The 16,067-nt window shown below is 43.5% G+C and overlaps 1 protein-coding gene across 1 annotated transcript in view; it reads right to left on the bottom strand.

The window, feature by feature from the left end:
• The window catches only part of kndc1 (kinase non-catalytic C-lobe domain containing 1), a 50,786-nt gene extending 35,014 nt beyond the window's left edge, over positions 1-15,772 (bottom strand). The window contains exons 1-3 of the mRNA XM_082557161.1: positions 15,294-15,772; positions 8,105-8,303; positions 1,952-2,010 (exon numbers count right to left, since the gene is read on the bottom strand). Coding sequence (XP_082413287.1) covers positions 1,952-2,010; positions 8,105-8,303; positions 15,294-15,392 — 357 coding nt within the window. The 5' untranslated portion in view covers positions 15,393-15,772. The remainder of the gene's footprint in view (positions 1-1,951; positions 2,011-8,104; positions 8,304-15,293) is intronic.
• Positions 15,773-16,067: the final 295 nt, after the last annotated feature.

Below are 16,067 nucleotides of genomic sequence, written 5' to 3'. Positions count from 1 at the left end.
TGTTTTAGCAGTGAGGTCACACTTAGTGGTGGTGTAGACTGAACTGCTTTATATTCAGGTGTCTCTGACATTTCGCACCGCCCGTGAATGTAAATGGGGAGGAAAACAAATTAGAAACACCTCTCAGAATAATGTAGTCAAGTGTAATTCAGGGCAGGATTCGCAGCAGATCTCTTCAACTGCAGTGAAATTGACCGTGCGTATATGAGTAATCAAAAGTGGCAAAATGGTGTGTAACCTGCTATTTGGTTAAAAATCGCAGATAGCACACACGCATTTAAAATATTTAAAAAGGCTTTTCTCAAAGTGTGCCTGCCTGAAACGTAACTGTGATGAAATATCAACATACACAGTGATTAATAATAAATGATATTCATCTGGACAGTTTGCTCAATGGCACATTGTTAATCTGCACAGCGGCTACAAGGTGCAAAAACAAAAAAACCTCGACTATGGCTGGGAAGTCGGACTTTTTTCATAAAAGTGGTTTTGTTTACACCTGCCTAGATCACTGATAATTTACTCTGAACAATAACAATAATGTGCCAGTGTAGATTCTCAGCTGAAAGTATGTCAGGTATGCAAACCTGTGCATTGCATAATGAATCCACACTTTATATTCTGGTGTTAAATTTACAGCTGCACAAACTGTATGCATGACATTGCCATAGACGTGAACATGTAATCAGTTGTTTTGTTTTAGTTCCTGCCAAACCATTTTTACACTCTTGAAATTTGTGCAAATAATCATTATTTAGGAACATCGCACACGTATTCAAGTTATTATGTATGTACTGTAACACAGTCATAATAAAATAACGCGCTATTTAGGATCACCATACATCATTCCCTATGTGCCTTTATGTTCTTAATGGAAATAATTACATTAAGAAACATAGTTATCACTTTGACATTCAGTTCAATCTACTGACCTAGAAAGAGCAGTCAAAGGTCAAATATAACATGACATCTAAAATTTTTATACAGTGCTTTTTACAGTGTTTCTTAACAGATTTGGTATGGTCTTTCCTCATGTTGTGCATTTTCCATTGTTATACCTCTCTGACCTGTCTTCCCCATGTGATGTTTGTGTAATTCATGTATGGTCGGAAGGGTAAGATGGCGCTGGTACGGCTGGCAGCCTTAACCCAATTTCCCTCGGGATGAATAAAGTATTATCAATCAATCAATTTTGGTCCATTTCACTTCAGTCTGTAAGAATCCTAGTTTAGTTGATTCCTAGTTTCCCCACAAAGTTTTATCAGAATTCATTCACAACCGTTCGAGCGATCGTGTGTACACACAGAATGCCATGCACGTAAATGCTACCAAAAACACAACCTTCTTGCCGTAAGTAACTACACATTAGTCTGTATGACTATTTGCAGAATATTTCTAAATAGCATATAATCAATAAAATGAATGTCACTGACTTGGCCAGAATCTATAGTGATTTCCACATCTCAGTCTCTATGTGATGTATCAAACCATGGATATAAATGGATTCAGTTTAAAGCTTCAGAGATGTAACGCACAGCTTTCACTTTGGAAATAAATGGTTTCATTTATTGAATTGTGTGCTCAAATGAATAACAGCTGTTTTAGAGCCGCCATAAACTGTGCATACTTGGAGGGGGGAATAAAGAGAAAAAAAGGGCTAATTATTACAGACATACAGATAGAATTTATTGTGAAAATTATAAAAATATAAACTATTTTGGAATTAGGAAGTTCACAAATATAACTGTTTCACAGCTCGAGGTCACAGAGGTGGGCATATAACTGAATGGCTGCTGTCTTGCATGGAGTTTAAGGTGAGAGCAGAGAACAAACAACACTCTCCTCTCTTTCAGCAACATCACCACTGTGTGCTGTATTGAGAAACTCCCAGGGGTGAATGACTGCACTGTCCCTTTGACCACATCGAGTAAGAAGATTCAGCATTTCTCACCTCAAACGTGCTGCCCGTGTTGTCAAACTCAGGCGGCACGAAGGAGCCTTCTGGATCGTCTGCAGGTTGAAAGCATACCAATTAACTGCACCATTAAGCATGCAAACATCATCATTTCATCAAAGTGGGGAACAAACGGGCCATTTGATGTAAACACTCAGACGTACAGTCATGTCAGTTCTGTACTGTAACCTACTTGCTAAGCATATCCCATAATGAGATGCAAATCAGAGAAATATGCACCCAGCACGCTAAACCACAACGGTCCAGTGGGCTAGTGCAGACGCTTCCCTTCATTTGCCTAATGCGTGTGTCAGAGATAATCCCAGGCAAACAAGACATGAGCAATCTGCTGATCAGAGCAGGGAAGCAGGCACAGAGGAGCAGCTCTGCATTCTTCACTTTGTCCTCCTGAAATAGGTTGACGCTTAGACTGGACATCCAGATGCACGAAAACATCACTACGAATGTAACATCCACTCCCTCGAGTGAGCTCAGGAAAAGACGGAAAAGGCAGAAGGGGAATAAAGTGGGTCAGGACAATTTGGGGGCTTGTCTGCTAGAGCTAGGCTATCTCTTCCTGGTGTTCAGAGGTCAGTGTGAATTTCTGTGCTTTTCTCCCCTTTCACCTCCTTTTCTATCACCTCTTTCAACTCATCCTTTTTTTTAAAGTTATGTTTAACTTCACCTGATTTTTTGTTCTCAAGCCTTGACTCACCTGTATGCTTTCTTCTTCTCCCCTCATCTTGCCTTTCCTTCTCTCTCCTCTCCCGTGTCTTCCTTACTCTATTTCCAATCTCCTCTCCAGACCTCTTAAACTTTTTGACTCCTCTCCTCTTTTGTTCTTTCACTCACTCATCTTTTCCCGCCATCTTCCTTCCTTTTGCTTTCATCATTCCCCTCCTTGTCTTTCCTTCTCTCTACTCTCTGCTTGTTTTTCTTTCCCCATCTTTTTTCATTTTACTCCTTCCGTTTCTTTTAAATTGCTCTTTCCTCACCTCTCTTTTTGTCACTCCTTTTCTCATACTTTGCTTTTTCATCTCCCCTTGTCTTTCATCTCCTGCACCTACCCATTTTCATCTCCTCTTTCTCTCTTCCTTTGTTCCATATCATCCTCCCTCTTCTCTCCCCTCCTCATGTCTTTTCTTTAATTTATTCATCCTTTATCCCCTTTTCTAATAATTATTTTGGAATTTCAACAATATCACCAACATCAGTCCCTCCCTTACCTTGTTAGCATTCTCTCTTCCTTTGACATTTTGATCCAATCTCTCACGACCGTTCATTTCCACAAACCCTGCCTACCCCACTCTCCTTTTAGTTCCTTCTACTCTTCCTTCTAGTTTTCTTTCTTTCTCTCTCACTGTATTTTGTTTATATATATATATATATATATATATAAAAACACCCAGCACGCCCCTGCGGGCGGTTTATCCTTCAAGCTTGGGTCCTCTACCAGAGGCCTGGGAGCTTGAGGGTCCTGCGCAGTATCTTAGCTGTTCCCAGGACTGCGCTCTTCTGGACAGAGATCTCCGATGTTGTTCCCGGGATCTGCTGGAGCCACTCGCCTAGCTTGGGAGTCACCGCACCTAGTGCTCCGATTACCACGGGGACCACTGTTACCTTCACCCTCCACATCCTCTCGAGCTCTTCTCTGAGCCCTTGGTATTTCTCCAGCTTCTCGTGTTCCTTCTTCCTGATATTGCTGTCATTCGGAACCGCTACATCGATCACTACGGCCATCTTCTTCTGTTTGTCTACCACCACTATGTCCGGTTGGTTAGCCACCACCATTTTGTCCGTCTGTATCTGGAAGTCCCACAGGATCTTAGCTCGGTCATTCTCCACCACCCTTGGGGGCATCTCCCATTTTGACCTCGGGACTTCTAGGTTATACTCGGCACAGATGTTCCTGTACACTATGCCGGCCACTTGGTTATGGCGTTCCATGTATGCCTTGCCTGCTAGCATCTTGCACCCTGCTGTTATGTGCTGGATTGTCTCTGGGGCATCTTTACACAGCCTGCACCTGGGGTCTTGCCTGGTGTGATAGACCCCAGCCTCTATGGATCTTGTACTCAGAGCTTGTTCTTGTGCTGCCATGATTAGTGCCTCTGTGCTGTCTTTCAGTCCAGCTTTGTCCAGCCACTGGTAGGATTTCTGGATATCAGCCACCTCCTCTATCTGCCGGTGGTACATACCGTGCAGGGGCCTGTCCTTCCATGATGGTTCCTCGTCTCCCTCCTCTTTCTTGGGTTTCTGCTGCCTGAGGTATTCACTGAGCACTCGGTCAGTTGGGGCCATCTTCCCAATGTATTCTTGGATGTTCCTTGTCTCATCCTGGACTGTGGTGCTGACACTCACCAGTCCCCGGCCCCCTTCCTTCCGCTTAGCGTACAGCCTCAGGGTGCTGGACTTGGGGTGAAACCCTCCATGCATGGTAAGGAGCTTTCTTGTCTTTATGTCAGTGGCTTCTATCTCCTCCTTTGGCCAGCCTATTACCCCAGCAGGGTACCTGATCACGGGCAGGGCGTACGTGTTGATGGCCCGGATCTTGTTCTTACCATTCAGCTGACTCCTCAGGACTTGCCTGACCCTCTGCAGGTACTTGGTGGTTGCAGCCTTTCTAGCGGCCTCTTCATGGTTCCCATTTGCCTGCGGGATCCCCAGGTATTTGTAACTGTCCTCTATGTCTGCAATGTTGCCTTCTGGTAGTTCAATCCCCTCAGTTCTGACTACCTTCCCTCTCTTTGTTACCATCCGACTACACTTCTCCAGTCCGAACGACATTCCAATGTCATTGCTGTATAGCCTGGTAGTGTGGATCAGTGAATCGATGTCTCGTTCACTCTTGGCATACAGCTTGATGTCATCCATGTACAGGAGGTGGCTGACAACTGCTCCGTTCCGTAGTCGGTATCCGTAGCCAGTCTTGTTAATGATCTCACTGAGGGGGTTCAGGCCTATGCAGAACAGCAGTGGGGACAGAGCATCTCCTTGGTAGATCCCGCACTTGATGGTGACTTGTGCTATGGGCTTGGAGTTGGCCTCTAGTGTTGTACGCCACATCCCCATTGAGTTCCTGATGAAGGCTCTTAGGGTCCCATTGATCTTGTACAATTCTAGGCATTCCAGTATCCAGCTGTGGGGCATTGAGTCATAGGCCTTCTTGTAATCAATCCAGGCAGTGCACAGGTTGGTCAGTCTGGTCTTGCAGTCTCGGCTGATTGTTCTGTCTACCAGTAGCTGGTGTTTTGCGCCTCTGGTATTCTTGCCAATTCCTTTCTGTGTCCCGCTCATGTATTGACCCATGTGCCTGTTCATCTTAGCCGATATGATGCCTGACAGGAGCTTCCATGTAGTACTGAGGCAGGTTATTGGTCGGTAGTTGGGGTCCTTGGGGATCAGGACCGTCCGACCTTCGGTTAGCCATTCCGGGTGTCTCTCGTTAACTAGCAGCTGGTTCATTTGTGCTGCCAGACGCTCGTGGAGTGCAGTCAGCTTCTTCAGCCAGTAGGCGTGAACCATGTCGGGCCCTGGTGCTGTCCAACTCTTCATACTGGAGACCCTTTCTTGGATATCTGCCACTGTGATGGTTACTGGACCCTGTTCAGGGAGGTCGCTGTGGTCTGCCCTCAGATCCTCTAGCCACTGAGCATTGCCGTTATGGGTTGCATCCTTCTCCCATATGCTCTTCCAGTATTGCTCCGTCTCTATCCTTGGTGGTGCTGTTCTCTTATTGTTCCCTTGCCACTGAGAGGACACCTTTGCTGGTTCTGTGGAGAACAGCTGGTTTATTCTCCTGCCTTCTATCTCTCTGGTGTACCTCCTCAAGCGGCTGGCCAAGGCTGTGAGTCTTTGCTTGGCAGTTTCCAAGGCCTCAGGTATGGACAGCTTGCTGTATTTCTTATGCACCTTCTTTGTCGCACCTTGCTGCAACTCCGTTAGTTGGCTAACCTCCCTCCGTGCTACTTTGATCTTGCCCTCTAGCTTCCTTCTCCATGGAGGGTACTGCCCCTTGTCGCTGTTCAACTTGTAGCCAAGCATCTCACTGATCACTGCTGCCGTATTGTAGATCAGCTTGTTAGTGTCGGTAATCGTGGTTGTAGGTATTGCCCACCGATGCCTTCTTGTTCCAGTAGCCCACTTTTCGTCAGGGTGCCCTGGTTCCTCAACACCTGACACGGACCTTGTTGATCCGGGCGACGTCCGAGCCGGCATTCATATTTATCTGTCTCGCTCATGTCTGCGGTAGGCTTGCTTAGCATAGGGGGTCTAGCCTTAGGACCCTTACTGGATACAGACGCCCCAGGCAGGAATCGAACTAGCGATCCTCTGTTCCAAAGGCGTGTAGTCTAACCACTACGCTATCCAGCTCCATATATATATATATACATGTATATATATGTATATATATATATATATATATATCAAAAAAGCTCAATCTTCAATCAAACATTAAAGATAAAAGGGCAGACAAGAACAAAAAAAAAGAAAAAAAGAAAAAAGGACAAGAAGTCAGGACATATTGTAACACAGTGAAATGGGCAATGAAGGCGAGTAACAAAAAAAAAAAAAAAAAGACAGCCGTTGTCAGTGACGCAGTTGCCTCCAGGGTGATGGTGGGAGCTTGGTGAGTCATGTATGCCTACAGCATTTTAACACAACAGGTAGCATGAGCCAAGCAATACCAGAGATTCATCACGCTTTCCAAATGTGCTGATCGTATTTCCCACAGCGCACAGCCGGCACCGTTTCATCACAAACTGAACAGCTTGCGATGTGAAACCTTGTGGGAAAAATCGCGGCTTTTCTTGGTCATCGCTGTATAAAAAAACCATTAGAGCACATTTTGTTAGCGTGTCTCTGCTCTGGCGATGCAAACGCTGCCAAAACACCCACCATGACATCCAATTACCTTCCTGATATTACCGCAATAGTAAATCATCTGAAATAAACAGCATTAAAGTGTCGCTGCAACTGTTGTTCCCACTGAGACCCGTCATCAAAGCCCCTCAAGGTCACTCTGTGATACAGCGTTAGAGCCCGTTTGTTTGTGTGTGTGGGCATGGGATTGACCAATACACCATGTGTCTGCTTGAAATTGCACTGCGATCTGACAAACAGTTCAATTAAAAGGAATCAATAGGGAGCCGTGCAGCAAGGACAGCTGGGAATGCGGTGCACTGATGAACGATATAGATGAACTCTATTCAGTAGAACTAACGCAAGAAGGGTAATGTGAGCACTGCAGTTTCTTTCTCTTCTCGCAGTGTGAATCATAGCCAACGGACTGAACACAATCCAATAAAGCATGGCAACAAACGAGACTGCGAAGAATTTCAGCTGACAGAGTAATCAAGACATCACTTCAAAGCGTCTCTATTACTGACTGAAGAGATGCGTGGAAATTAAAAATGGATGCAACCACTTTAACGGATGCCACGGCGGCTGTGAAGTGTTTGCGAGTGTGAGCGGGCCGAGTGCTGCTAGGCTATCCACGCTGTTACCACAACAACAATCCCCCTGGCAACCCTGTTGATCTAATCAATGCTTATCAATTTCTGACGGAGTATGTGCACGCTGCAGTGCAAGCGCTCATATATGTGATGAGATGCAAAGGAGACAAGAAGAATAGAAGAGGTGAGGCTTAATAGTTGCTCACAGAGTATTTTCATTTAATGTCACTGGGCCTTGCAGCCCTGTGATGGGTAAAAGATGTTGTCTGTGCAAATCAGGGCAGACCTGCCGACCTCGGCAAAGCGCGACGCATCCAGTGAGACACTAACAGAGTATTTTCAGGCAGAAATTTGCAAATTGAAAGTGATACAGATCAGGGCAACAAATCACTAAAGGGGGGAAAAAGGCGCCTGTTCTCTGTATGTCAGAAAAAAAAGCTCGAGCTGCAATTTAGGCACAATCTGTAGCTCTGATCTGATCTGCTATATTCAAAGTATAAAACTGATTTCTCCCTTTAGCATGTGTGAGCTTCAGCACTCAGCTTTACTAACAAGTGACAAGTAAAATTCTATATATATGAAAAATGCCCTGAAAATAGTCAGAAACAATAACAACTGCCTGTAATTAGCATATACAAAGGTGGTTAATGTCTAAAAAAGGAACACAGGACACAAGCCTGAGCTATAGACTCACCACTGAGCTGCTCCATGAAGCAAACATTCCCATGGGCGTTGAAGGCCAAAGTGTCTGGTGTTATGCACAGTGTGTGGAAGAGGTGGGAGGGTCTGATGCTCTGCAGGGCCAGAACACACTCTGCACACACTGCCCACACCTCCTCCTCAGACAGACAACTGTCCTGCAAAGAAAGGATGTCTGCCAGAGAAACATTTTCCTGTGGACAAAGCACAAATACACACAACTGTGGGTATGTACACTAAATAAGATCCACAGTTGAAGCCTGATTTGTTTATATGTAGTTAAGGTTAGGGATAAGGGCTTGCCTTTAGAATTTCTTCAACAATGAACACTTTGAAGGAACACTATTTGCTCCAATGCTCCCATTTAATACAGTGTGTGTGAAGGCAAATATTAATAAAGAGCTCTTTGCCCTTTTTTTATTTAACATTTGGTCGCATTTCCTATTAGCTTGTAGCTTGGGACACAAGAGGGCAAAACGCAACAGCTATCTTCAATAACGGGCACCGAACCCGCATAGACAGAAAAAAACTGAGCTTCCAAGTAGGTCCTGGCGATCCACATTAATGCACATCCATGCAGTTATAATTTAATGATTCAACTAGTTTAAGAAGGGTTTTCACATCTTCCTTTTCCCCTCATGAGCACCTAAATGCACCATCAAACAGCCTCTTGCTCTCAACTGCATTTCAGTCAGCCAACTCATGTGAAACGGCTTTATTAAAATGTAAATAGAGAGCGTGCAAAGTAGACGTTAAAAGCTCTGACCTCATTACTTCCTGCTGAACAGAGGGGACGGCAGAGACTGAAGTTCTACCTAATCCCTTGAGGACCTTGATCCAACAGGTTGATGCTGGAGTGAAAGTGACTCATGTGCATCATAGCACAGCGGCCATGTGGAGGCAACAGCAGCAGAGGAAGCATTACAGTTCAAATGAAAAGTGTTATTGCAAAAGGTAAAAGGTGTTGGACAGCATGGATACAACTTACAGTACAGCAGAGACAGATTTGGTTTTGTTTTATGGTCTCTGCAAAATGCAAATCAACACACTGCTGCAAAAATTTGAACTTTTTGCTCTGAGTGATTCTGGCTTCATAGAGAAGGGTACATTTGTAGATGAAGCTACAAATGATGGATGTTGCAGTCTCTTTTGAAGCTTTCTGTCATCTTAATATCAAATAACTAAAATTATTGGGGGGAAAAAAACGCCAACATGCACACAATCTCTTGCAAACAATTTGGAGACAGTGGGACGGAAAACCTCTCTTTTAACAGGAAGAACCAGGCACGGGGAGGGGAAGCCATCTGCTGCAACTGGTTGGGGGTGAATGGTGGAAGAAGCATGCAAAAGGAGACAGCATAAAAGATGCAATATACCAGATATTTCGATAATGCATGGCATTTATAGGACCAATGTGTATGGTAATTTTTAAACTGGTGTATAAAAAATATGGTTCTGTATTAGTATTTAGTTTCTCAGTGGTTGTGCACAACACTTCCTAAGGATATTATGATATATTAACTGATCCATCGATCGATTAATGTAAGTAACACATAAAGATTATGTTTGCTTTTGCATCTAAATCTTATTTAATTCATGACAGATGATTTTTGGAACATGAAATATGGTGCAAATGATAGTTATTTAAAAAAAAAACATTTTGTTTAAAGGTTTGGAAAGAAAGTCTAAGGAGCTTGGAAAGCAAAGCGTCTGGACTTCTTTAAGTTGCTTGAAGACATTTCACCTCTCATCTGAGAAGCTTCTTTTATTTATTTAAATTTTTACTTTTTAATTATTTTACCTGCATTTTTTAATCACTCTTATATTTAAATGTTCATTTGCTATTTTATCTAGGGATTGAGAGTAACGTAGTTTCTATTCTCTGTATGTCCTGTACATGTGGCAGAATTGACAATAAAGGTGACTTTGACTTTGACTTTGACTTCTTCAGTTCTAGGGTCAAATGGTGGAGAGTCCCAGATTTAAGCCCATGTAGCCAGTGTATCAGAAAAACTCAGGAGAGTCTTCTCCAAGCACGACATCCCAGTATATTTCAGACCCAGCAACACACTCAGACAGAAACGGGTTCATCCCAAAGACAAAACTTCTAAACAGAAACTTAACGATGTGGTGTATGCTGTACAGTGCAGCGAGGAATGCCCAGACCTCCACATTGGAGAGACCAAACAGCCACTTCAAAAAAGTATGGCATAACATAGAAGAGCCACCTCCATGGGACAAGACTCGGTGGTCCATCTGCATCTAAAAGACAAATGACCTGGATGACTAATAAGCTTCACAGACGTTTGGAAAGAAAGGAGACTCATAAAGCAGCCATTTATTATTTTATTTTCTTTCACAATGTTTGGCTTTGTATAGCAGAGACATGGCAGGTTTTGAAATTCAACCCCTTGTCATTCTTTTATGGTCTCTATTGTACTTTCTGTACACATTAGTCTTTAATTTATTATACAGTGGGGCAAAAAAGTATTTAGTCAGCCACCGATTGTGCAAGTTCCCCCACTTAAAATGATGACAGAGGTCAGTAATTTGCACCAGAGGTACACTTCAACTGTGAGAGACAGAATGTGAAAAAAAAATCCATGAATTCACATGGTAGGATTTGTAAAGAATTTATTCGTAAATCAGGGTGGAAAATAAGTATTTGGTCACCTCAAACAAGGAAAATCTCTGGCTCTCACAGACCTGTAACGTCTTCTGTAAGAAGCTTTTCTGTCCCCCACTCGTTACCTGTATGAATGGCACCTGTTTGAACTCATCATCTGTATAAAAGACACCTGTCCACAGCCTCAAACAGTCAGACTCCAAACTCCGCCATGGCCAAGACCAAAGAGCTTTCGAAGGACACCAGGAAAAGTATTGTAGACCTGCACCAGACTGGGAAGAGTGAATCTACAATAGGCAAGCAGCTTGGTGTGAAAAAATCAACTGTGGGAGCAATCATCAGAAAATGGAAGACATACAAGACCACTGATAATCTCCCTCGATCTGGGGCTCCACGCAAGATCTCATCCCGTGGGGTCAAAATGATCATGAGAACGGTGAGCAAAGATCCCAGAACCACACGGGGGGACCTGGTGAATGACCTGCAGAGAGCTGGGACCAAAGTAACAAAGGTCACCATCAGTAACACACTACAACGGCAGGGAATCAAATCCCGCAGTTTTATTTATTTATTTATTAACCTTTATTTAACCAGGAAGATCCCATTGAGATTAAAAACCTCTTTTTCAAGGGAGACCTGGCCAAGATAGGCAGCAGCAGATGTCTCGCAGTGCCAGACGTGTTGCGCTGCTGAAGCCAGTGCATGTCCAGGCCCGTCTGAAGTTTGCCAGAGAGCACATGGATGATACAGCAGAGGATTGGGAGAATGTCATGTGGTCAGATGAAACCAAAGTAGAACTTTTTGGTATAAACTCAACTCGTCGTGTTTGGAGGAAGAAGAATACTGAGTTGCATCCCAAGAACACCATACCTACTGTGAAGCATGGGGGTGGAAACATCATGCTATGGGGCTGTTTTTCTGCCAAGGGGACAGGACGACTGATCCGTGTTAAGGACAGAATGAATGGGGCCATGTATCGTGAGATTTTGAGCCAAAACCTCCTTCCATCAGTGAGAACTTTGAAGATGAAACGAGGCTGGGTCTTCCAACATGACAATAATCCAAAACACACCGCCCGGGCAACAAAGGAGTGGCTCCGTAAGAAGCATTTGAAAGTCCTGGAGTGGCCTAGCCAGTCTCCAGACCTCAACCCCATAGAAAATCTGTGGCGGGAGTTGAAAGTCCGTGTTGCTCGGCGACAGCCCCAAAACATCACTGCTCTCGAGAAGATCTGCATGGAGGAATGGGCCAAAATACCAGCTACTGTGTGTGCAAACCTGGTAAAGACCTATAGTAAACGTTTGACCTCTGTTATTGCCAACAAAGGTTATGTTACAAAGTATTGAGTTGTATTTTTGTTATTGACCAAATACTTATTTTCCACCCTGATTTACGAATAAATTCTTTACAAATCCTACCATGTGGATTCATGGATTTTTTTTTCACATTCTGTCTCTCACAGTTGAAGTGTACCTCTGGTGCAAATTACTGACCTCTGTCATCATTTTAGGTGGGGGAACTTGCACAATCGGTGGCTGACTAAATACTTTTTTGCCCCACTGTATACCTTGACGAGTGTGTTTTATAGAAATGGAACCCTAGACTTAAAACCAATCAAAATTTAAATAAAATTGGACTATATTAGGAGCCACATTAATTTGATTCACAGGTCCAGCTTGTCGGCTGGTGATTCGTGCTCTTATTTTAAAGATTACTTTGACATCATTAGGACATACAGAGCATATGCAACTCTTCATAATGGATCATGGCTGGCTTCCAAACTTTGATGTTACCTTATACATCTTAAACTCAGATTCAATGTGAACTTTCCCACCTCAACAGGTCCTTCATGTAGGTAAGAGTGATGCATTAACATTAAGGAGCAATAACCAAAACATGATGTTGAATTGAAAAGTAGCTTTTAAGCCAGAATGACACATTTCCTGTTGGTACTGTAGGTACCAGTCTTCTTACCATTCAGCTGACATCTTGTGAGGCATTGTTTTCTGTTAGTTTAAGCATTTAAAGGATTACTTTTAAAAAGTTTGCTGACTTTACCCCAGTAATAAAGATTTTTAAAAAGGGTTTCCTGTTGCAGATGTCTCTGAGAAATTCAGTTTGATTCTTTGAGTGTCCGGTCTCTGTCTCAGGATGTATCTGCAGGAGCCTGGCACAGCTTGTTAGCCACAAAAATGCTTCCAGGCTTGACTTCACCGTCACAAACGTTGACTACATTTGACTTTGACTGTAATAAAAACGGACACTCTGACACTCATTGTAATAATTACAATATAAGTCTCATTTTTATGAGGAACTAAATCTTTGCCACGTAAACATGTTCAGTGTTTATATGCCCCTACGGGTCTTTACTTGGAAACTGACTCATGCCTTGATTAACACTGAAAAAGATAACTCAAACTTACAAATGACTGTAACTAAGACGCTACATAATCTAAAGTTGAAGGCTTTACAAGATATGTTTGCCTTCATTCATTCATTCATTAGCGCTAACAGCTGAAAATATCTGGTATGGTAAATGGCCTGTATTTATATAGCGCTTTTCTAGTCCCTAAGGACCCCAAAGCGCTTTACACAACCTGTCATCCACCCATTCACACACTGGTGATGGCAAGCTACAATGTAGCCACAGCCACCCTGGGGCGCACTGACAGAGGCGAGGCTGCCGGACACTGGCGCCACCGGGCCCTCTGACCACCACCAGTAGGCAACGGGTGAAGTGTCTTGCCCAAGGACACAACGACCGAGACTGTCCAAGCCGGGGCTCGAACCGGCAACCTTCCGATTACAAGGCGAACTCCCAACTCTTGAGCCACGATCGCCCCATATAATATAGCATCCTGCACGCTTAATTCCATGGAGTGAATCTACAGACCTGTAGCAACACACTGCATCGTCTGTGTTCCACTGGCCCCATTTACCCCAGCAGACGCAGTGATCTCACAGATTCCATGAAGCATTAAGCATAATGCTGCGGTCTGATTATTACAGGAACTTCTCTACAGTTTGCAAGTGGACACAAAAGCTGGCCTTAACTCAGGCAGAAGAGTGGAAGTGGAGAACGAGTGCGTGTGTGTGCGTGGAGGCGGTGTCATAAAGAAGTGATTGTCACACTATATCTAGCACTTTACCAACCATGGACGATTTTTTTTCTTCTTTCATGACAGTATTTATATCACAGCAGCTTCATTTTTCTCTAACTCCGAAGGTCTTAACGCTTCTGTTCTCTGATAATCTACAGCTCTGCTCTCACTGACAATCACTGCTTTATCTTTGATTGCACAAGAAGGGCCTATCTGTTTTGATTTACGACTGTCTTGTAGGTGCAGCAGAGTTGCAACAGATTGCGAACAAAGCATACTGATGTGATCGAGTGGGGTAGAGCCAAATTACAGGGCAGAAAAGTCCCACTTCAAGCAGCAGCAGCAGCAGCAGCCGCCCCATAAATAGACAGTTTCCCTTGAGAACAGTGCAGGGGAACGTTAGTTTCTCTCACCCCCCTCAAGTTAAATGTGCTGTCCTATATAAGTTTGCCTCTGAGTTTCAAGGTTCTGGTGAGGCTCTTGGTGTGGTGCATGTCTTTGCACTGCAGTAATGGGAGGAAAGGCAAAAGAGAGGGCTTGTTCTCCTGTATTATGGTGTAAAGATGCACACAGAGGGAGAGGAGGACAATTTTCAATTCTGGCACTTGAAGAAGTGCTCATAACAGCAACAAACAAAATCCTCGGAACATGGTATTCCTTCATCATGCATCATTTGAAACTCTGTTTAAAAAACAAATAAAATACAAAAAGATTATTCAATTTAGCAAAGAAACACTAAAGACTGCTGATGGTTTAAATTTGGAACCCTATTTTATTTTACACATAAGGTGGGCATCCCCTATCATTCCCAATGGGAGCTCTTTGGAAGCACTCTTTAGGAAGGCTGTCTTGTACCATTATATAAAGTATTGAGAATTTGGTTTAATGTGAATTTCCAAAAGTTGTTTTTTATCTTCCACACCATAGAGCAGAGAGATTACCTTAAACAGATATGTCAGATATGCAACATAACCCAGTGTGTCCGAAAAAGAAAAAAAAAGTCAACAAGTATATTAAATTCCGTCCACAACACCAAACCCTTCTCCACCCATTCTCTTCCAGATGTATTTTCTGCTACCCTGGCAGGAAATGGGTTACTCTAAATATACTAGACTGTTTTGCAGATAAAACCTGAAACCTTTTAAGTCTAGGTATTAAAATTATTTCTGGAGTACATTTTGACTTTTACTCGCATTTAAACAGTGAGCAAGTCGATTCCGATCCCTTGTTTGTCTTAAATCATCGTAAATGTTAAGGCCCTAAGAACGTTTCTCTGGCTGACTTTAACCACTAAGAGGATTAAGAATTTCAACCAGCAGCTTTCTAGGAAACACAAAAAGAGGCTGTTTCATATCATTTGGATGCTCCAAGCAATCGACACCGGTATCTTTTTAAAACAAACAAACGCCAATGTTTAGTTATAACTTCTTCCTTTTAAAAACCCCGCTCCCTCTCACCTCATCCTCCAGCAGTGGAGGCAGATGCTCAAGATCGTATTCTCTGTCTTCGGCTTTTCTTAAGTACGCGTCCGCCGCATCACTCCCGGAAGTCTCCATTGCACCAACTTTGATTCCCTCAAGTAGTAAAGCGAATTTCGGAGCACACCGCAACGTTTCCAGTCGACACAGATGGCATGTCTGAGCTCTCGGGGTACGCTGGGCACCACTGGTGGGGGTTCAAATGCTCGCTGCAGTCCAGCAGTCAGTGGGTGGTCACTGCAGGACAATCCTGACCAGAAACGACGCCGAATAATCGATGCTTCCTCAGCGACCGTCCACAGCAGAGTGATGCTGCTGGAGGTGTTTAAGGCTATCGGTAACGCCACAAAAATCAGGCTACACACACTGAAGGCGGTCATGAGCTGCGGATCTCTGAATCCTCCCTTTTCCCAGTGCTGGCAGAGCGGAGAGTACTGCTGCCTGCATGCTACAGTTGGCTTCACGCCTCCGTTCACAGTGCAGCTTGAGTGACTCATATTCATCACTTAGTCCTTATTATCTCTTCTAATTCCAATGATCTGGCTTTGTACGAACTAGTGTGTACTAGACTTATTTATTCCACCATACTGGCTACATACTCATTTCTTAATTGAATATGAACTATGCCCTCAATAAATTCTCTAAAGTCCTGTCAGTCTGCAAAGCTGATATTTATTATTATACCATCATAATGTGTTTAGGAACTTAGGAAGGTTTAGATTACTTTTTTTTCTTCCGTGAGAGTGATTGGAT

Source organism: Aulonocara stuartgranti (genome assembly GCF_965226115.1).
Source record: "Aulonocara stuartgranti genome assembly, chromosome: 13".
Lineage (NCBI taxonomy): Eukaryota > Metazoa > Chordata > Actinopteri > Cichliformes > Cichlidae > Aulonocara > Aulonocara stuartgranti.
Note: the sequence above shows the minus strand (reverse complement) of the source record. Positions and strands in the feature narration are given on the sequence as shown.